The sequence below is a fragment of the Cupressus sempervirens genome, chromosome 8, assembly GCF_028749045.1.
Source record: "Cupressus sempervirens isolate cs-2001-9-10 chromosome 8, ASM2874904v1, whole genome shotgun sequence".
Lineage (NCBI taxonomy): Eukaryota > Viridiplantae > Streptophyta > Pinopsida > Cupressales > Cupressaceae > Cupressus > Cupressus sempervirens.
Genome location: NC_143125.1, coordinates 388,043,794 through 388,070,919, shown reverse-complemented (window position 1 = coordinate 388,070,919; position 27,126 = coordinate 388,043,794). Strand labels below are relative to the sequence as shown.

General features: G+C 35.7%; 1 protein-coding gene across 4 annotated transcripts in view; it reads left to right on the top strand.

The window, feature by feature from the left end:
* The window catches only part of LOC149542919 (golgi-to-ER traffic-like protein), a 295,369-nt gene that overhangs the window by 87,965 nt on the left and 180,278 nt on the right, over positions 1-27,126 (top strand). For all 4 annotated transcript variants that reach the window (XR_016355557.1, XM_089797832.1, XM_089797831.1 and 1 more), the window contains one exon: positions 26,071-26,152. Coding sequence is in view for 3 of the 4 variants with exons in the window: in XM_089797832.1 (XP_089653958.1) it covers positions 26,071-26,152 (82 nt within the window). In the remaining variant the exon portion in view is untranslated. The remainder of the gene's footprint in view (positions 1-26,070; positions 26,153-27,126) is intronic.

Genomic DNA, 27,126 nt, shown 5'->3' with positions numbered 1-27,126 from the left:
AGCTAGTGATTCCCATTTTGCTGCTTAGTCTTAATTTCCACCTTTCCAATAATCTGGCAGCGTTCATTATCTCCCAAATAGACTAGCACAAGATCCCCTTGGACATAGGCAACAAAATGTAGCATGAAATGAAGCCCCTGAATCTAAAACTTATGAATCTCAACATTTTCTAAAGAAAGAAGCAAAGCATCCTATTCGGATTTATTACTCACTACATTTGCCTCCTTGTTTCCTTCTTGTTTGTCTACTTCATTGTTCTTCCAAGACCAACAATCTTTGTTCTTGTGCCTTGGTTTCCCACAGATACAACAATCGCTTGGTCATATGGATTGAGACTTCTTTCCCTTTGATTTTTCTCTTGATTTCTCACGATTTCCAGAATTGTTTCCTCTCTCATTTGTTCTTCCTCTACTCTGTGTTCAAGACATTTCCTGATGTAGATCCACTTGAGTTTTTTCACAAATTTCCACTCTCAGAATGGGAACAACTGCACCATCATATCGTAGTGTATTAGAACTAGAAACAGAGTTACTGATAACCATTAGCAAGCCATTCCATCTTTTAGGCAATGAACACAAAATCAACAGGACCCTAATTTCTTCATCAAAATTGACTTTAATCGAAGATAACTGATTGGTAACCATATTGAACTCATTTATATGATCAACGACAAATTCACCTTTTGCCATCTTCATATTAAATAAACGCTTCATGAGAAATACCTTATTTGAAGTGGAGGGCTTTTTATACAACTGTGCAAGGGCTTGCATCAACTTTTCAGTCGTCTTTGCTTTCATAATATTAAATGCCACTGATTGTGCTAGGGATAATCAAATACTTCCAAGTGCCTTTCTATCCAAAATATACTAGTCCTCATCTGTCATATTTGTGTCTTTCTTGGATTTTCCTTCCAATGGCCACCATAAATCGTTCTGATAAAGATAGTCTTCCATTTGCATTTTGTATAATTGAAAGTTCTGCCTATTACACTTCTCAACCTTCAATTTACCCCCATTTGCCATTTCTCCAATCAACAATGAGACGCTTACTCAACTGCGAGCCGCTCACTCAACTGTGAGACCTTGTTGTAGAGGATAACTAGCGAGAGAAAAATAACAATTACATGCAAGTATAACCAATATTAGAAATAAATAAAGCACACAGAAGAGAACACAAGACACAAATTTAACGTGATTCATTCAATCCTTGGCTACGTCCACGAAACAACAACTCCAATAATCTTATTATCCATTGATTTCAACTTCATTACAATTTGTAAACCCTTACAGTTCAATATTGCTGCAATGTATTAATCTCTTCCTACTACTTGTAGGTTATGATTAGAGTTTGTTCTTGAAGGAATATGTATATCAATGACAATGGAAGATAAATATAACTACGAGTATTTGAATATTCTTCAAGTCTGGGATCAGCAAACTAAATGAGAGAGCATTAATAAATTTTGATATCTCTCTTGGTCTATTTGTTGAGTATATATATTATCTTCAAGTGACATGTGTAACGAACCCATAATGACATGTGGCTAATGTAAACAGAGACACCGTTTCAATATAAATATATTCAATTCATTCTAAATAAATTAGTGTGATCCAGTAATAATTATAGTGTTAACTATTTACATAATATGATATTATATTGATTTACTATCAATACTTTGTAATAGAGACATACTTATAATAATAAACATATTTAATATGATAAGAAAATAATAATAATATTACATATAATAATAATTATTAAGTAATCATATTTAATTTATAAATAACTTACTAATATTAATGAATCAAGGGTTGTGACCCCGCAACCATGAATAAAGCTTATAAAAGCACAGAGGAGCATTGCATTAAGGGGAGGGGAATTTTTTATAAAATAGTCACAAATAAAGGCAAGGAGGGAAATATATAAATCCGTCCATTATACACCTGACATGTTCAATCGAAGGTACAAACAACGACTGTATAGATAGTAAGGAAACAAGACCAATCACCCCACGTGGTGAGAAAAACCAAGGAATTTGGCAGACTACGTCAACATTGTATTAGTGGGATGTCAAACCCTCATCAAAATGTTCAATAGTACACACGAGTATCCACTATATTTGAGGAAGGACACATCAGATTATGTGGTGGTATAGAATATATCTTTTCTATTGAGTACGAAGGCAATGTGTGTCTACAAACCTGCAGACATCACCACTCATTAATCGAGTCCACCATTGCCGTTGAACATATAACGAGAGATAGGGTTGATGGAGAAAGGACGTCGATCCTAACACATAAATAAGTATAGATACATTTAATATTTATTAATATTATTAAGATGATAAACATGGATTTTAAGCTCTCCATATATATATATATATATATATATGTGATGAAGTCAGTAATTAAGTGGTAATCAATTATTTATGAATTCAAAATCATAATAGAAACATATATAGAAATCAAAGAATGAATCAATATAATATCTACGATCCAAGCTATGGTGGAGGGCATTCATTATGAATGTTGGGATATGATCCAAGCATAGCTTGGTGGAGGACATTTGTTATAAATGTCATATTATGATCCAAGTGCACTTGGTGGAGAATGATCTAAGTACGACTTGGTGGAGGGTGTTCATTTTGAATGTCATGGAATGATCCAAGTACGAATGGTGGAGGGTGTTCATTGTGAATGTCATGAAACAATCCAAGTATGACTTGGTGGAGAACATTTGTTATGAATGTTAATTATTTAAATTTAGTCAACTTATTAAAGATATGAAATATTTTATTAGATTTGTCATGAACTTACCAATTTCCTTGTAGTCGTTATGGACCCAAACTAACCCTAATAGCAGGGACATTACAACATGTCATGAGAGGACATGGCTTTTCAAATAAACAAAATGCTTAACTTAACCCTGATCGGTTTAGTTAATACTTTACCAAATACTATCTGGCAAGTTGCCAATCCCAATATAATTTGATATATTATTGCTCGATCCATAATATCGTTCAACATTAATAGACTCGATCATTACTTTATCTGTTCTATGAATCCATAAGATAATTTCCCGATCTATGCCAAGAGAAGATAATTAATATTAGAAATTGCTATTTCAAATTGCTGTATAATACTTGATCTTTTATGAAGCATAGAGTTTCGATTGAATTCAAGAATCATAGTTTTATCTCCAAGTTATTTGAAATGATTATTCTTGCACAGCACAAGAATTGTGTATTTATGTCAATTAACATAGTGAACTGACATAGATGCATGCATGCACACATGTATATAATCAATACAAACTATCATCCTTATATCTGACCGAAGCTACTATGTATCAACATATATAATGATAAGTGGTGAATAATAAGCTGTGGCTTTTGGGTGACGGCATGTCCTATATAGGGACATGTCCCTACGTGGCTTTAGCCACTTAGAGACATGACCCTACATGGGACATGCCTTCTCAAGGCCATATATATAAAAAGGGAATTACTGCAGTTGGAAAAGTAAAAACACATAAGTACTATTACATCTGCAGCATTCTCTATCTTCTATATATTTTATTAAGAGTAAAATCAGAAATACTTACAGGATTGCAGCATATATATACCTGTTCAAAGTCTGCAAAAGAATTTGCAAGTTACACGAACAAGTTAATCAAGTGAATGATTCAACCACATAAGAGATATATAAAGAAATAAAGCAAATACTTCTGATCCAATTTTCCTTTAACATGGTATTAGAGCCTAGTTGGAAATAATACCAAAAACATATACAACCTTAGAAAATTTAAAAATATTATCAAATAGAATTTTCAATAAATCAGCAATCATGTGAGTCAAAATTGGGTTTGAAGACAGATTTGAAGGTGCTGCAAATTTTGTCTCATGGAAATTCAGATTAATTATGTAAAGGATCATATAGTCCCTGTCACTATGCTAGACTGCTCATGCCATGTTCACCTTTCTAGAAAACATGTATGAGACAAATAATACTAGTCGAGCCCTTCCTGAAGCAACAATTGCTCTATATAAAAATCAATATGGGTGACAACAAAGAATTAACAATGTTGGCTCTAAATGGACTTCCCACATCTTGAGAGTCATTCATACACTAGTTAATTGCCCGATCAAGACATCAAAAGTTCGGTTGATTGAAAATTGACTATATTCAAGAGGAGTCAAGATTAATCACCAGAGAAATCATAATGAATAAATCTAGTGAAGAGATCCAAGTACTAAACACAAACTCACAGAAGAAAGGCAAGAAGGGAAACTTGAAACGAAAAGAGGGTAAAAGATAATGATAAACATTCATTCAAAAAGAAGAGGGATGTGTCTAAAGTACAATGCTATTGACGCGATAAGTTTTGACATCTTTCTGTAAAATGTCTTGAAAGACTCAAGAACCAAGCCCCTATAGGAGAAGTAAAGGATATAGAAAGAATGGTATTCTACTCATCATTATCAAATGAATTAATGAGCAGTAGAAATACTTGGCTCATTGATAGTGGAGCATCTCGCCACATAAAATAAGATAAGATAAGGTAATAATATTAATGTCCAACAAAAGACCACAAAAGCTCTATGGGATTGAGAGTTTACAACAAGACAACTGATAACAGTAGGAGCACCAAATGTTGTCATGTTGTCCGAGAAAAATGAACAACGATAATCAAGAAGAGGAAAGGAGAGGTGTAGAGAAAGGCCAAGACAAAGGCTAGGAGTCCTTCATTGGCAAAAAGAAAGCAGTCACAGAAGAATAAGACTGCGGGTGAACATGAGCCCTAATCTGTCTCTGTGAGTTCTTGGAGGACTGTCATCGACGAAAGAAACCGTTGCTTGATCCAACAGACCTAGAATAACTGGTAGAATTGGATGGCCTTTTCACACCACGTAAAAGAGATAAGGGTGAGAAAAAGACAGTAATGAGCTGATCAGAGTTATGCCAGTAAGGAAGTAGTGATTGTAAAGTACTATTATGGAGTAGGGTTGCCTCCTAAAGATAGAGCGTGGGACACCGCTGATCACTAGAACTGAAGAAAGTTGTAAGAGAAAAACAGTCTCGGAATAGACAATAAAATCTCTCTTTGATCTCGTAAAAGATAGGGCAATGGAAAATAAAGTGAGTCTTTGTCTCAATTTCCGCTAAAGTACACATCTTCTCTGTTGTCAATATGATGGTCGGTCTGAGCTCGAAGATGGTGAGAATCGACTTTAAAGGATCCCCGAGAGATACACAGGGCATGATACCACCATTGAGATAGGTAAATAGGACGAACAATAATCCATCACAGATCTCTTGAAAGTGCTTAGTATAGAAAGCCATCCTCAGAGGTAATCCATCAGGAGGGTTAGTCCAGGTGGTGATAATGTACTGTCTGTAGATATCCAGTTTGACATGGTCATTTAACTCCTATCGTGAGGGGAGGAGATGAACAAGGGCATTTAACGAGAATTGGTAAGGAGGGAGGTGGTCAATATCAATCCCAGTCGAGCACAACAGAGAGGATGCCTACGCATACCAGCAAAGAGATTGAGAACTAGTATTAGAACTCGCAGTAGCAACAGAAGAGCAATATGCTAGGTAAGAGTATCTATCTCGTTCTCAAATCAAATCCGCAAAACCACGAAGGCGATGAAGGAACCAAATCAGATCAAATATGGCCGCAAGACTAACGGGATGAGGACCAAACTTAGCAATAATGATACTATGAGAAGCGAACTTGTGACATCTAATAATATGCTGTAAAAGCAATGTCTGCACCCGTTCGATCGAGGCCTAATCAGAAACAAGGAGAGAAGACTCCCAAACCACTGAGCCATAAAGAACAGTCGGCCGAACAAGAGAGTCCAATAGGGATAACTTGGATGAGGTAGCTTGAAAATGATGTTTGAAACACTGTTTCTCAAGCATAGCAAGAGAACCCATACCCTTACTATCTTTGGACTGTTTTGACAGTCTCATACTGAAGCGGGGTCCAGAGAACTTCACTCCCATATACATATAAGAAGAGGTAATCTCAATCTCCTATCACTGAAAGAAGAAGTGAAGATGAGAGGTCTTTAAAAAATTAAAGACCATAATCCGAGTCTTACAAAGTTTAACCACATGTTGTTGATCACAAAAAGAAGCTAAACCATCAAGAAGCCTTTGTAAACTCTCTGGCAAAGAAACAATAAGAACCACATCATCTGCAAAAAGAAGAATGGAGATCAAGACCTGTTGTAAGTAGCAATCGTCTCCTGGGAGTGAGGACTTCAAAAGGAAGTCCTCAAGCTCATCATTATACAAATTGAACAAAGTGAGGGAGAGAGGGCAACCTTGTTTAACCTCGATGGTGCTATGGATCGAAACTGAGAATCCCTCAGGAGTCTTAAATCTACCCACCACAATTTCGTATAATCTCATGATAGCAGTTAGTAATATCTCTAAAATCCCAATCACATGAAGCCTCTGAAATAGAGCCATCCTAGGAACAGAAGTAAAAGCCTTGCGAAAATCAACAAAGTAGCAGTATACTTTCACCGATCTGTGTCTAGTCTCCTCAATAATAGCCCATAAAGAGAAACTGTGATCTATGGTCTGGTAGTCATCCCAGAAACCAACCTGTCCTCTAGCTCTACAACCTCTCTTGTCAAGCTCTCTGCATAACATAACATTCAAAGCTATAGTATATAGTTTGGCAAACGTGTGCTCAATCATAATGGTCTTGTAATTACTTGGGTCAAAGACAGGACCAGTCTTGCGAATCAGATAAATCAGATGCCTTGACCAAGAAGCTGGAAACCCAGTGCAAACCACTCGATTAAAGAGTATGGAGAGATAGTAGCCTAGAACCAAGGCACCAAACTTGAAGAGTTAAGCCTGGAACCCCACCTCATCCACCGCTTTGTTGCATCTCATGTATTTGATGGCCTCGTAAATGTTAGAAAATGAAGGTAAGAAGAACGAAGGTGAGCAAAAGCAGGGGAGTGAGCCTTGAAAGCGGAACACACTAAGCGATGAAAAGCTTTGCAGTCAACATCAAACCATTGGTTCATAGAGCATGTATTACAATGTTTGTTTCAGAGGGTGAGCGAAGGGCAGTGAGGTATGGAAAGGATTGTTAAGTCTATAACTCTAACATCATACTGGTTAGATTACACAAATCATACAGATTTGATAATGCACGAAATCCCTTAGATAAAAGGCCTATATATAATTATCATTCCCTTTATTCTGATTGGCGTCTCCTTGGGGCAGTACAAATAAAGACTAACGTAATCAACTTAGTTAGTTTAATCACTAACTAAAGGCAATTCTCTCTTGGACGCTGATTTGAAGAAAGTAATCAAGGCCAACATAGATAGGGACATGTCCCTTGGTGGTTATATTTATGTAGGGTGTGAATGTGGATAAAGTACACACGGAAAACATAAGGTCTGCTCCTTTAGCATTACTGCCCTATACGATTTGTAGTAGGTTTAAAAGATTTGCAGAATAATTATTATACACCAAATAACACTTCATATACAGCTCTGATATATTCAAGACCATCTTCAGCAAGTCAAAAAAGGCATTATATCAGTTTGGTTGTTCAGAATTTGCAGAAACTTTACATGGTATAGGAGCTCTGGTAGTCAAACCTAGGCTCCGCAAATTGACATTTAGATTAAAAATATCTAGCAACTTCCTTCTACATTCAATGGCTAGCACAATCAAACCTGAAGACAGGTTTGATGGAAAAGAACACTTTGTTGCTTGGAAATTCAGAATTATGACTATTCTTGAAGACAATGATGTGAAACAGTTCGTTGATAAAGAATCCAGTCAACGTGATGTTGACCTTCATAAAACTATTTGGAGTAAAGGAAACAGGAAAGCCATCCAAATCATATTAGATGGAGTTAAAAATGAAATAGTACCTATGCTAATGAAACATCAGATGACATTTAATATGATGAGTGCATTATTAAACGCATATGAGGTTAACAATGTGACTAGAACCCTTGTACTAAAAAGGCAACTAACTCAGATACAGATAAAGAAGGGAGACTCTATGAATTCATACTTCCTAAGGGTGGCTAGTCTAAGAGATGAACTTGCAAGAATAGGGACCATAATTGAAGACAAAGAGCTAACACTTCTGGCTATATACGGATTATCGGATTCATGGGAAACATTCTTACAAGGAGTAAGTTCTAGAGACAATCTTCCAGACGTCAATAGACTTAAAAGAGATTGCCTTCAAGAAGAATCTACGAAACTTAAGAAAGGAGGAAAATTGAAAATTGAAGATGAAGAACTTCATGTTCTCAACACAAATTCCTATAAAGGTAAGAAGAAACACTTTAATAAGAAGGGTAATCAAGTAAATGACAAACCTAAGAGAAATTTATCCAAAATAAAATTCTCCAAATGTGAAAAATTTGGACACTATAGATGTAATTGCCCTGAGAATACAAAGCAACAAGTAAACTATATAAATGTTACTAGGAAAGAAGAAAACTATGGTCCTGAGAGCCGTGTATGGTGTTCTTCACTATCAAACAAAGTATCAAGCAAAGCATGGGTAATTGATAGTGTATCATCTCGACACATTATAGGATACATAGAAGTACTAGACTCAATATCAGAAGAATATAATGACGAAGTTACCATAGGTTATAATTCCACTCATTCAGTGAAAGGAATTGGGAACTACACCTTGAAACTGACGTTGGGTATTTTTCTCCATCTCAAAAGAGTACTCTATGTACCAGGAATAAAGAGGAATCTAATCTCTGTTACAAAACTTGAAGATGATGGACATAATGTTGCATTCATGGAGAGTAAAGTAATGACTTGGTCTAAGAACTCTTCATTTAAGAAATCAATGTTGATAGGTCAAAGAAAGGGATACTTGTATGAATTAAACGTAGAACCTTTTCAAGTCTTAATTGATGAGGCTGCTGATATAAATGAAATGTGGCATAGAAGGTTAAGACATCTAAACTTCAAAGCCTTATTAACTATGGAGAAGATGGTTACTGGTTTACCTAAGTTGAATAAAGATCATTCAAGCATATGCAAAAGATGCAGTCTGGGTAAGAACACCAAAAGTCCATTTCAAGATAGCACTAGAAAGACTAACAATGTTTTGGAATTAGTCCACTTAGATTTATGTGGACCTATGTCTGTTCCTTCTCTTGGAGGATTCTGCTACTATATACTTTTTATAGATGATTTCTCTAGGAAAACATGTATTTACTTCTTAAAATGTAAAGAATCAGAAGAAATCCTTAAGAGATTTAAAGAATTCAAAACCTTAATTGAAAACCTATCATGACACAAAATTAAAACTCTTAGGACTGATAATGGATTTGATATATTTCAGATTTGTTTAAAGATTTTTGTAAAGAAGCAAGAATTAAAAAGGAGTATACTATTCCATATAACCCACAGCAAAATGGGGTAGCAGAAAGGAAGAATAGAACAATTATAGAAGCATCAATGGCTATGATAGTTAATCAAAATTTAGAATATTATCTTTGGGCAGAAGCCTCATGTATTGTTGTCTATATTCAAAATATAAGTCCTCACGCCCACCTTAGAGATAAAACTTCTGAAGAAGTCTTTTTTAAGGTTAAACCAATATATAAGCCATCTTAGGATATTTGGGTGCCCAGTATACATACATGTTCCAAAAGAAGAGCACTAAGTTAGAACTCTCTGGGAGGAAAGGTATTTTTGTCAGGTATAGTGAACCATCTAAGGCATACAGAGTTTTCATACCCGCTCAGAAAAACATTGAACTTAGTAGGGATGTAATATTTGAAGAAGATTTAGCTTTCAAAAGAGCTCTTAGTTCTAAAGATCCTACACATATACCTAGTTCTGAAGGAAATCATGAATCTGAGTTTCAGAGGGAGAACATTGAAGAAAGTGAAGATGAAATTCAAAATCTTAATCTTGAGAAAACTCAAAATCCTAAGAAAAGACCACTTTGGGCTATTATGACTGTAGAGGAAGCACAAGACTTCGCTGTGCCATCTAGAACCTTCAGAGAAAGGAAAAGACCCAAAAGATTTTCTAGTTATGCAACAAACATGAGTGGTTTATCTAAATCAGAACCAACCAATGTTTTAGATGCTATTAAACATACAACTTGGAAGGATGCTATGATGGAAGAATACCAATCCACTATTAAGAATGATGTTTGGGAAATTGTTCCAAGGCCTGAAGGAAACTTTGTTGTTTCTTCCAAGTGGATATTTTAAAATCAAGCATGCTGCTGATGATAGCATTGAAAAATATAAAACTAGATTCGTAGCCAGAGGATTCTCTCAGAAGGAGGGAATTGATTATGAAGAAACCTTTGCTCTAGTTGTTAGATACACCTCTGTAAGAGTAGTCCTAGCTATTGCAGCATCGAAGGGATGGAAAGTACATCAGATGGATGTGAAAACAACATTTCTAAAGGGAAAGATTACAGAAGAGGTATATTTGGAACAACCTGATAGATTTGAAACTCATGGTCCTAAAATTTTTGTTTGTAGGCTCAAGAAAGCTCTCTATAGGCTTAAACAGGCTCCAAGGGCATGGTATGAAAGAATTGATAAGTGTCTCTCTAGTTTAGGATTCTCCAAGAATGAAGCTGATGCAAATCTTTGTTATAAAAAGGATAAAGACGATATAATATTTTTGATACTATATGTTGACGATTTACTAATAACAGGTGATGATCATCTCATAGATCAATGTAGAAAGATCTAATCAGAGAATTTGAAATGAAAGATTTAGGACTCCATTACTTCCTAGGACTGGAAATATGGCAGAACTCTTATAACATCATACTTAATCAAGGAAAGTATAAATTAGACATCCTGAAGAGATTTGGAATGTGGAACTGCAAACCTATGTCCTCTCCTGTGGAGACTAATCTACACAAACTTAAGGAAGCATGAAAGATCGTTCAAGATCACAAGTCTAGAGGACTCACAAAATTGCAGAAGATGGCGACCATTACAGGAAATCGGCCCAAGAACATCATCAGAAATACGTTGAAGTCCCAAAGTAGTCAGATCTATGTCTGTAGAGCAGATGGAAATAGAGCATCGGTCATAAAGCGGAGTCTAGAGTTCTCTGGTCCTCACATTGAAATCACAAAGAATAATGATGTCTCTCAAAGTAGCGAATTGAGAGATATTCTCACAAAGTGTCAACAAATGGGTCCCCATCCTTGGTACCATGAATAGCATAATGCGAGGAAGCTAGTGCGAAATAACAAACAACAATAAAGAAATCTCTTTGATGGTGACTCTTCCGGTCAATACGGACCTAGATGAATTTGACATACGTATTAGAATGGACAACAGAAGTATAGCTGAAAATATCATCTCTAATCAAACAAGCAACGCCACCAGACCCATGGACCCCACCAGAAGCACAAACCTCCTTTCTACAAACAGATAACCACTGATAACCTGTAAACCCCGGAAGAGGATGCATGAGACTCTCGCGGGTCTCAGTAATGACAAGTATATCAACGAACCCCACCGCATCGTGGAAGAGACCGGGTAATGACCATAGAGAACCATTACCATAACTAGATTCATAGAATAACTAGATAGTATTGATGATAGTTGTAATGAAGAAACACTATTGGGGATAACTCCACACACCCTTTTGAAGAAATTGGGACCTGGACAATCCAACTAAAATCCAAAGTTTCCTTACAGTAAACTGGAGTGCTATTTGTACTAGTAATCAAGAGAAATCTAGTATTCATCTCAGCGTTAGAAGAGAAAGGACATCGTATCACATTCTTGGATGGAAAGGTTCTAACCTAGCCTAAGAACTCTAACATAAAGAATGCATATACAACTAGGAGTTGTGATGGATGTTTGTATAAACTATGTAATGTTCAAAATCAAGCATTGACACATGATGTTTCCACGGCAAATGAAATTTGGTGTATAAGGGTAGGACATCTTAATTTTGTGTGCTACCCTCTATAGGAAAAATTGTTATATGATTACCTAAATTAAAACTTGAACATGATGGAATATGTAAGGGTTGTGCATTAGGGAAGAATTCTTAAGGGACCTTTCATAGTAGTGAACACAAATCTAGAAATGTACTTGAATTCATTCATAAGCATTTATGTGGACCAATGACAGTACCCTCCTTAGGAGGATTTTTGTACTATGTTATTTTTGTTGATGACTACTGTAGGAAGACTTGAATTATTTCCTAAAAGTTAAAGAATCGAACGCAGTATTAGCAAAATTTAAAGAATTCAAAGTCATAGTTAAAAATATGATTGGAAAAACAATCAAAGCCCTAAGGTCAGGTAATAGGGGAGAGTATATGTTTGAAACTATAATTTTTTTTGTAATACTATTGGGATTAAGAGGGAGTATGGTGTTCCATGTAATCCTTCAAAATGGAGGAGCTGAAAAGAAGAACATGACCATAGTAGAAGCTGTTAAAGCTATGATACATGATCAGAATCTTCATACCTCATTCTGGGCAAAAGCCTCTTCACACTATAGTTTACATTCAAAACAAATGTCCTCACTCTAGTCTTGACAATATAACTCTTGAAGAAGCGTTTGCTGGAAACAAACCTAACCTAAGTCACCTAAGAATATGTGGTTGTCTAGTCTATATTCATTTTCCTAAAGAGAAAAGATCGAAACTAGAGCCTTTAGGAAACAAAGGGATATTTATTGGATATAGTGACTCATCCAATTTATTGGATATAGTGACTAGTCCAAAGCTTACAGGATATATGTTCCCGGTTAGAAAACTTCAAAACATCTAAAAACATTAGAGAGACATACGACGAATTTGCCCAAGAGATAGAAGAGGATCTTGATACTAAACTTTAAAGGGGGAAACTTGTAGAGAATTACGAACCTATAAAGTTTACTCTTGAGCCTCTTGAACCTACTATTAATAATAGAAAAAGACCACTTTGGGCAAGGAGAGTTTTTGAAGAAGCAAAAAATTATGCTGCACCGAAGGGCACATTCCAAGAAAGCAAGAAGCTGATAAGTCACTCAAATTATGTTGCTCTTATGAGTGACCTTATTAAGTTTGAGCCACCAAATAGTAAAGAAGCACTAAAAAAACAAGTTTGGATTGGTGTCACGATTGAAGAGGATCAATTTATTTTGAAGAACACTATCGAGGACATAGTGCCAGGCCTAAAAGAAAATCAATTGTCTCATCCATATAGTTGTTTAAAATGAAAAATGCAATAGAGGTAAGTATTGAAAAATATAAAGCTAGATTTGTTGCCCAAGGTTTCTCCCAAAAAGGAAGGAATTGATTATGAGTAAACATTTGCCCCTGTTGCCAGGTACACTTTAGTAAGGATCATAATTGATTTCGCCGCCTCAAAAGAGTGAAAAATACATAAGATGGATGTAAAAATTGCATTTGTGAATGACATTATAGAAGAGGAAGTATATCTAGAGCAACTTGAAGTTTCTATATTAATGATAACACTTCTCATGTCTGTCAATTGAAGAAGGTTCTTTATGGCCTCAAGCAAGCCCCTAGAGCTTGGTATGATAGATAGTTATCTCATCAAGTTGGGATTCTCCAAAAATGAAGTAGATCCTAACCTCTACTTCAAGGTGACTAATGGTGATATGTTAATCCTAGTTCTCTATGTTGATGATTTATTAATCATAGGTGAGGATCATCTCATTATGAAATGTAAACAAGATCTTGCATCCAAATTTGATATTAAGGGCCTGGGTCGCCTGCATCACTTCCTGGGACTAGAAGTATGGCAAGAATAGAAATGTATCATCCTGAACCAAGGTAAATAAACCATTAATATTCTAAATAGATTTGGAATGATGACTACAAACCTATGTCTACACCCATGGAAAGAAATTTACATAAGTTAAAAGATGCAACCTCCGAGTCCGAATTATTTGATCATACTTTCTATCATCAAATTATTGGATCCCCAATGTATTTGGTAAATGCAAGGCCTGATATTTGTTATCCTACAAATACTCTCAATCGGTTCATGTGTGAACCCAAAAAGATATATCTTGTAGCAGTGGAACACATCATGAGGTATCTACATGGAACAATTGGACTTGGATTAAAATGTGATAATGTTGATATACATTTCCATGGATATTTAGACTCAAATTGGGTTGGCAGTGTTGTTGATCGTAAAAGCACGATAGGATGTTGTTTCGACTTAGGTTCTTTCATGATATCCTGGTTCAACATAAAACAATCTTCAGTTGCATAGAGTTCTATGGAAGCCAAGTACATTGCAGCATCTATGGGAGCTTGAAAAGAAGTATGGTTGAGAAAATTACTGGTAGGATTGTTTGGACAATCCATAGACCCTACTATCATACATTGTGATAACTAGAGTTGTATAAAACACATTGAAAACTTCTACCATTATACCATGGATATGGAGGAAAGAAATGTCATATAGCTGAGGTATAGTAGCACAGATGAGCAAACTGCTGACATCGTTACCAAGCCACTCTAAAAAATAAAAAATGGATCACTTTAGAGGTAAACTTGTTATGATTAAAATATAATATATCTTTTGATGTTGAGTCTCGGTTAAATTTCTCTTTTAAAAGATATGTATATATTCTTTTATCATGTGAGTTACTACATATTTTTATAGAGACATCATAAAAAGTGACAATCTTTTATGGATGTTTTATGGCGGTTACTAGTGTAAGGTGACGATCTTAACAATAGTACCCTACTATTATGATGGATGCCATTTAGTTAACATCTGTGGAGATCATGATAGTGTATGTCTCTTATGTAACTTTTGAGGTTACATTGTTGAGATATGGCATGGTGTATATTGTGAGGCGTAGTATTGGAGACACCATGTGCATATTTTTTCTTTGTTAGGCATCATGAGGCTTGATGCCCGTGCACACACCAAGGAAAATATAAGTATGGTGAATATCTAATAGTGGATACTCATAATTGTACCATACTTCTGTTGATACTGTAAGGTAACATCTAGATGATGAGTTTATGTTGTTCCCATCATTTTCAGAGTATCATATTGAGAAAATGTTTCTCTCAAACTGCTTAAGAGTACTATGTGTTGATCAAACTAACAATCCTCCATAGTTGGATTGAATTGATTATGAGATAAACTGTTACTATGATTATTAAGTTAATCTTTATAATCAGTGACCAATAATCATATACACAGACACACACACACATGCACGCACGCACGCACAAACATACAGATACACAGACACACATATATAATTTTTTTACATGGAAATTATCTAATTATAGCTATCATATATTAAATATTGATCAGTGTTGAATCTGGTTGACTGAACACATTCCAAGTGAATCGTCTTTAATTATCTCCAATCATCATATACAAGTTGGGCCTTTAATAAACACCAATCATCATATAGAAGTCTTGCCTTAATAAACACCGATTAACATATGCAGATTGTGCTTTATTAAACATCTATTATCATGTGCATATCGTGCTTTGTTAAGTACCAATTATATTATGAGGAGCACAGACTAATAAGCTGTGGCTTTTGGGTGATAGGGCATGAAGCCACATAGAGACATATCCCTACACGGGACCTGCCTCCTCATGGCTATCTATATAAAAAGAAAATTGCCGCAGTTGGAAGATACATAAAAACACATCAGTATTATTAGATTTGCAGCATTCTCTATCTTCTATATTTTTTATTTAGAGTAAAATTGGAAATACTTACAGGATTGCAGCATATATATATATATCTGTTTGAAGTCTGCAAAAGAATTATCAAGTTACATGAACAAGAAAATCTAGTCAGTGATTTAACCACATAAGAGATATATAAAGAAATAAAGGTATTACTTCTGATCCTGTTTTCCTTTAACATAGAGAATATACGACTCACTTCAACTCTTATTTCCATGACTGGCAATGGGTCTAAATATTGTTTTGGCTCCCAATGATGGAATCTTTCCTTAACTTAATGTCTACTACTCCTGCAGCTGCACAGATGTAATAATATCAGGTGTCACTCTGATTTTTGTGCACACACAACCAAGTGCATATTTCTTCCTCCCTAGCTGTACTTCCTTAAGTTTTGGAAAACACACAACCGACACTATGCAATGTTGTTTACTTCAGACTGGGCCTGGAATTGGATCTGTATATTCTGCACTTGTCTAGCTACAAGAACCTCCTTTTTTTTAATCAAAAAAGAGGGCAGTAAAACTAGCTCAAGTTGTAAACGAGTACCTCAACGGGATGTCACTCCTGGTAATCTTCACAAACATCAAATCTGATCCAAATCACCTAATTCATAATCTTACCAAAATATGCAAATAAATCCAAGTGTGAACTTTGTGTGAATTCACCTAGCTGAAGGAATGGGGGATCGTCCAAACCTTCCTTATACAAGGGTTTTAGTCCTTGGAAGACCAATCACCACTTTTGGCAACAATGGAGAAGTTTTCTGGATAATATAATATCATAATATAATATACTCCAAAAATGAAAGTACACCTTGTTTTTAAAGCCTCTTTAGGTGGTTGAAACACATCGGGAAGCAATGTGGGATGAAAGTTACTTTTATTTTGTCTTCTCCCCAAAAGCAATTATAATTTAATGTGAACATTATAATAAAGTTACTTTATTAATTTAAACCCTTCCATTGCTCCAAAAATGACCTTTTCATTAAAATGGTGATAATTTGAGATACAAGGTCCCTATTTTATGTGCCCAAGATTTTGAAATTCTAATCCTGATTACAACGAGCTATAACACTGAGGTCCTCATTAGACAATTTTCAATAAATTATCAACCTTTGTTAATTAAATTAAATTATAGCCAATAATACACCCAACTTGTGAAAATTATTGAAAAGCATCATAATTGAAATCTAATAGCACACGAGTCATCTTGATGATGAAAGATGATAAATATGCCTGGCTGGGTACTTTCCAAAAATAGACACTCCCTCCAAGAATCTTGGAGCCCAAACCAGAAGTCCAAATCAACATCTGAAAGCTTCATTTAACTCCTTTGAACCAACAAACCTCATTGGAAAAATCAAAACACTCATGCTTACACAAACTCAAATTGCTAGCAACAATTGTACTACTAGAAGACTTGAAAACAGGGACATTACATTCTATTTGTCATTACATGTTATGTCGTGCATGTGCCACTGTTAGTAAATGTGCCTTTGTGTTGTTTGATTGGGGATTATGCAAAACAATAGCTACCTATTCTTTTTGGTCTATGTGATGCCGACCCAAGAAGCCTCTTATAATTCTTATGTATCATTCTACCATTGTGTTGGTAGTTCTATTACCTCTAGGGATGACAATAGTTCATTTTGATATAATATCTCATATATTATCATATGATCATACCGACACTAGAGTTAGTAGACGCCTTCAGTGCTCTCTTTTGTCATGTGCTTATTTCCCTTGATTTGTGCTTTTTAGGGGCATTTTGTAGTAGAAACATTTCTTTTAGGTGCATGTAGGCTCTGTTAAAGCTATTGCTCCCATTAAGGCGTTTGCAATTGCCTTTAACATGGGGGCATACAATTTGCTCTGTGTTTCAGATTTTAAACACAGATACACAATGATTCAATGCAATCTCTCTTGTGGATGGCCAAGGGGACAATTCTTTCTTTGTCTTTATCCTTTTCATTGGATCCCTTTGTGGAGACGTGGCTTTCTTTAAGGACCGATCATCCTTCTTTGATCCCTAAGGAGACAATGCCTATTTTTGGCTTGAGCGCCTTTCGTGATCCCTATGGAAACAATGGTTTCAGTTCATCATTCTCTTATTGGATCCCTTAATGTAGTCAATGCTTTGCTTAAGGACTCATCATTTTTTTGATGGGTTGACTAGCATAACACAACTTGCTAGACCTTTCATTGCCATCTTTTGCAGCTTTTCTTCTGTGATCCATAGTAAGACAATCTCTTACTAGGCTAGTGACCACATTCCCCTCTCCTTTTTTCTTCTTTTCTCTTTTGAGCGATGCCTCTGTCATCTTGGTTTTAGATTTGATAAAGACTTAAGTCACTTTGGGGCTTGATGTTTCTTTGTCTCCTTGACGTTGACAAGATTGTCTAATGCATTGATCTCCTTTACCATGAGCATGAGCTTGTCTCATACTTGCGCTAAAGTGGGGCCTAAATGTATAGTCCTAAAAAGTTATGACCCATAATTGGGATGTCATTAGGCCTCTTATTTTGTGATGCTTGATCCTTGTGAGCTAATTCTTCTTTTCTTGCATTTATTAACTATTCCCAAGATCCTAGTGAAATTTGGGCCTATTTCACCTGGGACACTTCACTATTGGTGCATTGTCCTTGGGATTTTGTGTCCAGATTTCACGCGGAGCCTTATATTCAGGTCTTCTTCCAATGTTTTCAATTATGGTCTACTTGGATCAAATTCCAATTCCGAATTCGTGGATTTAGTATAAAAGGACCTCTTATCTCCTCATTTTGCATATCACAACAAATTGCAAGCTATCATAATTGATTGTAAGCTATCCATCAAGCAAACAAGTTGAGCAATTGAGGACTGGGATTCAAGATTTGAAGGCAAGCATCCATATTGAGACCTTCGAGTCTCCATTTCTTCAATTAATTCAAGTTTCTCTCCCTTGAAGGCCAAGTAGAGGAATTGTCAATCAAGCAAGATGATTCACTCTCATCCGTCTCTCCTTTTTGCATGTGGTTATCAAGCATATCTATATTCTAGATCTTGGAGTGGTAATCATAGATCTATGCATTCGTGAGAGCATCCTTGATCTTACATCACATTCTAAGGTCAACTTTGTGGATTCCAAGTACATTTAGGTGTTTTCATGGGTTTTGAGCAATTTCTACATTCGTTCATGAGGGCTTGTGCAATGTAAATCAGCAATTTGCCTTTGCATATCATTTCCTTTACGTGATTTTTATCATATTTCAAGGTTGATTCCTAGACAAGGGTTTGCGCAAGGCAAACCCCCTTTCCACAACTTTTCCCCCATTTTCCCGTGTTTAGGAACATGTTACAAAGTTGTCAAATCTTTTTGGGGCAGTACTTTAACAGTTGTAGATTTTGTAAAAGTTTCATCCAAAAGTTTTGGGTACTCACCGACTCTTACTTTGTCCCTGGGTACACATCGATTTTTGCTCTGCCCCTATCACTTTTGACTGAATTTTATGGTACAGGTTAGTTTTGTCTTCTAGTTTTTCGTGTACATCAGTTTCAGCTCGATATTAATTTTTATCATTTTGTTTTCATTAGGTTTTACTATCTTGTCCTTTCTATTAGATCTATTAAATTACTTAATCAACCTCATTTCATTTTATTACATATTTAGGGAAGGACATGTAAAGAACCTTGCTAGCTATGATACCACTGTAAAGAGCCTTAGTAGCTCTGACACCATTGTAACAACCTCAACCGGTTGTAACTTTACTTCGAGTGGTTTGACATTTTGTCAAACACTTATTATGGAAGCTTTGATACTACTATAGGAACTCCTGCATGTTCTAACTCAAATTTCTAGCTTTCCACTCTAAGAAATTTGTCAAACAGTTGTCATGCAATCTCTGTGTACGCTGGTCTGCATTTTCAGTCTGATTTGTTTGCATAAATGGGCAGCAAATATGATTTAAATGCTTGCAAAAAATAACTCAACAAGGACTAAGTATGTTAGTTTGACCGCGTATTCTTATGGAGAATTTGACCAGGCAGATTTCCTTAATGAGAAAAGCAAAGTTAGAGATGTAAGCTTTGGGGTCGGTGTATCTTGGCAAGCTGGAAGACAGATGTATGGATGGGCATACAAAGATCGGAGATGTAAAAGTTTGACAGTCTGTTACCTCCTATGCAGCCCGCGTTGCTCTCTCATGTGAGATATCGTGCCAACAAATTGGGTAAATATACAAGTGGAATAAGAATTGGGAACAATTTTTTGACATTTATCAGCACCTTGTGTGAGAAATCATACTTTGCTGCTGCACAAATTCCAATATGCATATGTGCATAGTGTGGAAGAGATGATATGTATGCAAATAGTTTGACCAAATGCCGCAACCTTCCTTCAACATCTTATGAACCAAGGAGAGATGATTATAGTGTGCTACTATCACATGGAAAGCCAGTAGTAAATATGTACGAAGAATGTGAAGTTTCAACAGACTCATGTGACTGTTTCAAATACAAAGCGAACGCTAGCTGATGGAAGTATTTGATAGCATGCCCAGATGATTTATATGAACTAGTTGACAAAACACCTATATTAGAAGCTGCCAATGGATATGGTTGCTAATGAAATCCTTGGCAAGGTGAATACTCGCATGAAATGGCTAGTGCAATAACAGAGAAAGACGTATCAATGATTTGATCAAATTCCGATGCATGGTTTGTGGTTGTAGATATGTAGGCTCAAAATGGATTTGACGACAAAGATTTCTCACGCTATGAAGAGCATATGGTAAGGTGGTGACATAAGACCATTATTCCAAGTTAATGGTGTGTGAGTTTCATGCGATATATGATGAAGAACGTGTAAGCAAGGCTAATGTGTGAAAAAGGTGACATTATATGAAAGCTTGCAAATTGTTTGAGAGAATGCCTTAGGTAGATGTGAAATATAGTGTAGAGGGAAAGCAGCAGTCTGACTTAATTCCATCACATGAAATAATACAAATGACAAGCATGAGTTCCAATTCTACAACCTTGGGATAATGAAATCCTCGACAGGAAGCCACCTACATTGGAAACGCTTTGCTAGAGATGCATATAATGTGGAATCCAAGAAAATGAGTTGAAAGTGGACACAATGTTTTGTTCCTTGCCATGTTTGTTGTGTTAGTATGCAATGCATTTGTTAAAAAGGTTTAGAAACTGCAGCTTTGACAAATCATAATAGTGTCAACTTCACTTGATCATGATGTGAGCTTAAAGACAAGTTGGTCAAACCCAAAAGTAGTCTAGAGTCTACGTTCGAAGGATGCAAAATTTCGAATCCAAATGAAAAGTTATAATCATAAGTGTGGAAAGCTCATTCAAGTTAACGAAGGAGATGCAGTTAGTAGGTGTAAAGCTGAAATTATACAAGTTTTGCCAACATCTCCTATGATTTCACAATGAGAAAATCATTTTATTAATGACAGCCAAATGAAAGCATTCTTAAAGCTTGTTTATCAAATGGTGCAATGACCTCAACACAAGCATTGATATTTATATTTGCTTATTTTCCACCACCGATTCAATTTTTAATTCATTTCTTTAATCACGAAAAAGGAGAGTTGAAAGCGAAAAAGGATGAAATACAATTTCCAAGGTCAATTACCACTTTTGATATTGAAATGCATGCGTCTTGCGATAGCAGACACAAAGTTGGGACACCTTGATGTTGTAGACTTTTGGCTTGTAATGAGCAAGGAGAACAAAGCACTTTTGGTATAGTGGATATCAGACAATCGCTAATACATGCAATGGCTCACTCCTTAGCAATTCATTGCATCGAGTTGGTCTTGGAATGTATGAAGGCCTATGATCTTGACACGATAGTCATTAAAATGTCAGAAGGCAATGTTATAGCAAGGCTTGACCCCATTTTTATCTCCATTTCATTCTGACTACCGATCAAAAATGATTTTGTAAAGATCACTTTGGAGGGCATCCAAGGCTATTTTCATCAAGACAAAAATAAGTATTTAAATATAATAGCCAAGAGTTGGTTGGATTCGCCGAGAAAAGGTCAGTTGAAACTGCCCAAGACACTCTGTAGGACACTTCACCGAGGACATCTTAGATTTGATAGTTCTGCTTAACAAGTTGATCGGGAATGCAACTACTGGATGTTTTCAAGATTAGATGTTTTATACATCAACACCATAACATCTGGCAAGTAGTTCATCGATTGGGGGTAAATAATTAGCGATGGCCTTCATAACTAGTTGACTCAGTTTGGTTTGAACTAGAGGTTTCATATGTCCTCTTACCTCATGTATGCGATTGCTAGCATGAAGGCTTGGCCGGGTCTTAGTCCATATGGGGAATATGATGAAACCACTCAAATCTATAACTATTATCCTTAGTTGTAGTTGAAGCAAAGCAATGCAGATTTTCGCAGAGTACTTACAAAAGTTGATGACAAGTTGGTACTTACAAAAGTTTGCAGGTAGGCTGGCCAAGTAAATAAGAAGTGTAAAACTAAGTGAACAAAGCTTATTCCTTTATCGATTGACATAGGGCACTATTGCTACAGCTCTTCATGGGATGCATATAATATTGAAATATCCATCATCAAATTGACTCTCTACTCTTTTGAGAGTCGTTTTCCATTTGATGGAAAAGTATATGTTAATAATTTTACATTGGGGCCTTGGTACCTTCATTTCCCAACAATGGAAGACTATTGGGTAGATTATGAAGATGACTTTGTGGTAAGGAAAAGAGATTGGATGAGGTTCACAATTCAATAAATCATTGATTTTAAAATGGGATGGGACGTGACAGGTATGCTGGAAGATTGATCGAATTTAATTTATCTTTTCAATTTTGAAAAGATATAGTTGTTAGAATTACCTTACATCAATTGGTCTCAACCTTAATTGAAAATTCTAAGGGAGAGAACTTGCTATGTCATCCAATGAACAAAAAGTTGGTTGAAAGGGAAACTCAAAGAGGCCACAACTACTAAGCCAACATGAAAGGGTAATTCCACAGAGAACAATAATTCACAAGAAGGTACATCTAAATCAGCCAATCATATACTCCACCTACCACTTCTAGCTCATAGCAAAGTGCTTAAGGAGAACGGGATGAAGAAGTCCCCAACAAAAGAATAAGTCTAATTGCGGCATGAGAGCTTAATCCTATCACTAGAAAGAAGAGATCCAGACCTAAAGAGAAGACTTTAAATCCCATTTAGAAAACGATAAATGAGGCTCGTGAGATGAACACCTTGTCGTCATCATTTATAAATGAGATGATTCATTCTATAACCTCTCCTACATGGTCACTATCTCTTCCAAATGTTAAAGTAACTCATGAGGTTCTAGTTATGGATAATAGAAATCATCAGGAGCTCACATCTATGAGTTTGAATGTTCTTATGGTGGTAGAAACATCTGGAATATATTCAACCTCTTGGTTGCAAAAGAGTTTAGAAAGAAAGAAAAAAGGGTGATCAAACTGGAAACACCAAACATAAATGAAGTGGCTGATTTGGTGCATAAAGGCACAAAAGTGAAGAAGACTAAAAAGTGGCTTCCATATTAGCAGTGAACCCTAGTATAGGCAATTACTTGTTGAGATTGAACAACCCATCATTGAAAAAAATGTCCTCGACGTATCTCAAGTGGATTTGGGTTGGACCACACAGAAAGGTAAAGAGGGTAATTTGTAGGTGTCAACCGTTTTTTTTAATTGAACAATCAAACAAGGATAAGCAAACTAACTATCAACTTAGAAATCAAGTCTGAGCCTTATCTTTATGGGTGATTGATTTCCAACACTTGAGTCTTCCTTTACAGAGGTAATCAGTGATCTCAAAGAGGTGTTTGATAAAGGCATTATTTAGAACGTGCAAAAATGTAAAAATATGGTAAGATGGTAGATGAATGGATCAGCCACACGAAGGAACAAGCTTCAAGTTATTTCCACGATATAAGAGCAATGTATGCCAGAGCGAATCGAAATAGAGCAAGGGATTCATAAATAATTGGGATCATTAGAGAACAATAGTTGCTCTGGAAGGAGATTGTCAGTTGTTAGATAGAGATAAAAGGATTGGATAACAATGTGGTGAAATCCTTCAAGTTATTCCCAAGCGGAGAAGATGAACAAATAGACGTAGTTGGAAATATCGAGTGGAAATGTGCTAGCATGGATCAACAAACAGGTGACAAGAGAAGCTCCTAGACACTTGTAAGCAACTTAAAATGAAAGCCTTGGGAAATACACTAGAAGTGGTGGAAAAGATTCTAGTTAGTGGACACATTCAAGATCTTGATGTGCCTACCATTTTGAAATGTTTGAAATGTATAGAGCCAAAAATCAGCTCAAAACTCAATGACAAACAAGGTTAAGGTGCAAATGTTATGGTAAGGTTTAGTGTTCTTTCAGTGGCATTTGATTCTTGCATTCTGTGCTTGCCTGGTTATAGGAAAGAGTTAGATGAGGCAAGAAGAGGTCATGATAGGTGCAAGCTGAAAAGGCAAAGTATGATTATCATAAAAACTAAGTCCTTGGCACAAGTGATCAATTCATTCAGAGTGCACAAACTAAGTTTATCTCAGTTACTCATAGCACCTCTAGAACAAAGAGCAAGTATAAGAGATACTAGTGCACGTGCGTGAAAGTTAGTGTTAGAAATCAGCTACAGTTGTCTTTTGGTTTTATTTCTATATTTTGTAAATTGTCAATTTAAGGACTGATTTTGGTATGTTCAATATACTAACTTTTTCTTAGTTAATGTTAGGCTTTAAATGTTGGAGATATAAAAAGCTATAGTTAGTTATAAAATCCTTTCTAAATTCTCAAACACTAACTTTTTAGGTAGTTACGAACCCGAAAGTAAGTTATGGCAACAGAGCTTATAAATATCATGGGTAAGACATGTAAAAGGACTTTTGACACTTATTGACTAAAAGAGCACTTTTTTCAGAGTTTATGATTAGTTAGGAGGCAATTTTCGTAATGTGATTATGAATCTTGTTCTTCTAATCAAATACTTTTATTGTATTCTTGGTACAAGGATATGAAAAGAAATACCATTCTTGGCACTTTTTCATAAATTTCAATTGTCAAGATAGTGGTTCTTATTGTAATGTGCGTTCTCATAGTATTGTGTGAATGTTCATTGTATGTTGAATCAAAATTATGCTGCTGATGGCTTTTAAGCATAGATCTTGAATGTTTAAATTGGTAATTTAAACAACCACACCAAATCTCTTGAAAGTTTTATCTTTATTCGTTGTCAATGACTTTAATTCGATCTTTGCAAGTTTGTATATCTATTTTTGAAAAATAAAAATAATATCATAAGAGGGAGCTGCCGCTCTAAAAGCAAATGAAGGTCACATATCAAAGCCCTATCCAATTATTGTGAAGCAAGTTGTCATATTATATACTTTTGGGCCAACATTATAGAGTTTTATTTAGTGACAAATCTGTTTACCAACAATTTAGAATGTGACTTGGGTTCATAATGTGCTCCACCTTGGTTTCTCTTTAGTGACATGAAATATCTCAATAACAAGACCTCCGCGATCTGAGGGGCCGTTGCTCTATATTCTTCATAGGCATGTGAGATGTCATATTGGAGTGGAGTTTCTTCTTCTAGAGTTTGCCTACCCTTAATTAGAAACCCTTGAGTTTCAAATAGTCTGACAATGCCTTAGGCATTGTGTTTAGTGATAACTTAATTGTCATTTCCTTTTCTGTTCTAGAGCAATGACATAAGTGTACCTCACACACACACACACACACACACACACACATATATATCACTTTATTGTAAGAATGCCTCTTGTTGCTCCATCTTTGCAATAATGCCCTGCTGATATTGACTGTTATTTGAAAAAGCAACTTTCAGATTTTATTGTGTAGAGCTGCTAATGGGCGGGATTGTCTTCTAGTGCTCTACTTTACTGTGCTGAATGAAACAAACACCGAAGTGTCTCATGTTGCTTAATATCAAGGAACATCCCCAAACAACACTCCTCTTGTTACTGATCTTTTTCTGGGAAATGAGGGGAAGAGGCTGAACTTCCCATTTTGATGAAATGTCCACGTAAGCCTTTGTATTAGGTGGACCAAGCATCACTAGGCATGTCTTAATGTGATTTGATCTTTTCCTTTATTAAGCATCAATTTTATAGGCTCAAAATAACATTTTCAGTAAGGGCCTTGGAGATTTGCTATATGTGAATTACTGCTGAAAGTTTGGACTTTATAATATACTTAGAATTCAATATGTTTCTGTAGAACTTTTCTCTTGTTTGATTCCATGTTTCTATATTTAGTGCAAGTTTTGATGGAACTGCTGAAATATAAAAATAACAGGTTACATGTGGTGCTGAGCTGGCTATTTTATTTGTGGATGCTTTGATGAAAGCTAAAATACCATGCACACCGGAAGCACTTGGTGAGTATAATTCCAGTGTGAGTGAATTTTTGGAATGTTTTATTTCCCTCAGATTAGCTACAAAATATTGTATTTGATGTAATACTACTTGGAGATTATTTATGACACATTTTTGAATTACATTAGGTGTATTTTTGAAATAATTTTTTGCTCATATTGGTTGTAAAAAATGTATCTCATGTAATTTGTAATATCCTAGTCCGATATAATCTCCAATTTTTCCTCAAATTACTTTCATAATATAACAGATAAAATATGCAATAAACCCCAACAATATTAACCAGTAATTGCTCATATAATTTTTGAGAAATGCATGTTATTACGTTAGACATCAGCAATACAATAACCAAATATCAAAATTCAATCTTAAATACAGTTACACAGTCAGATTGTGGAGAAATTATACAATGCACTTGTAATTACGTATGTGAATTATGATGTGAACCCACCGTAGATGATGAATTGGGGCTACGTCCAATCCACCCAGAAATCCTAAAGGTTTGCATCCTTAGGCTTCAACAAGAGAACGGTAGGAGCTTCCCACAGTTCTCGAAAGGGAAACCAAAAAATCAATCTCAAATCCAAGCATGCTGAAAATGAACTTCTCATCCTTCTTTTTTGCTCAAAACAATGACTCTTCTTTTTCCTTCTCCTACTCTTTCCTCTTTTTCCTTCTCTATCACCTTTTAACTCCCTTTATAATATTAAATTGACCCATTTATTAGTTTGCTTTGAACTCTCATAAGTCAATTTTAATATTTAATGAGTTTAACTTCAGAATTCCTAATGTCCCAAAAAGGGGACATTTCAAGTCCTCCCTCCTTGAGATTGGTAGCTCTCAACCAATCATGAGACCATAAGCCAATATTGAGGTCCCATATCCATCTGTTAGCATTATTTTGGCCCATACTGGCAACTCTAAAGTTAGGCCCTGCAATGCTGTAGTACAAAGAGTGGGAATGCAACCCAACTAT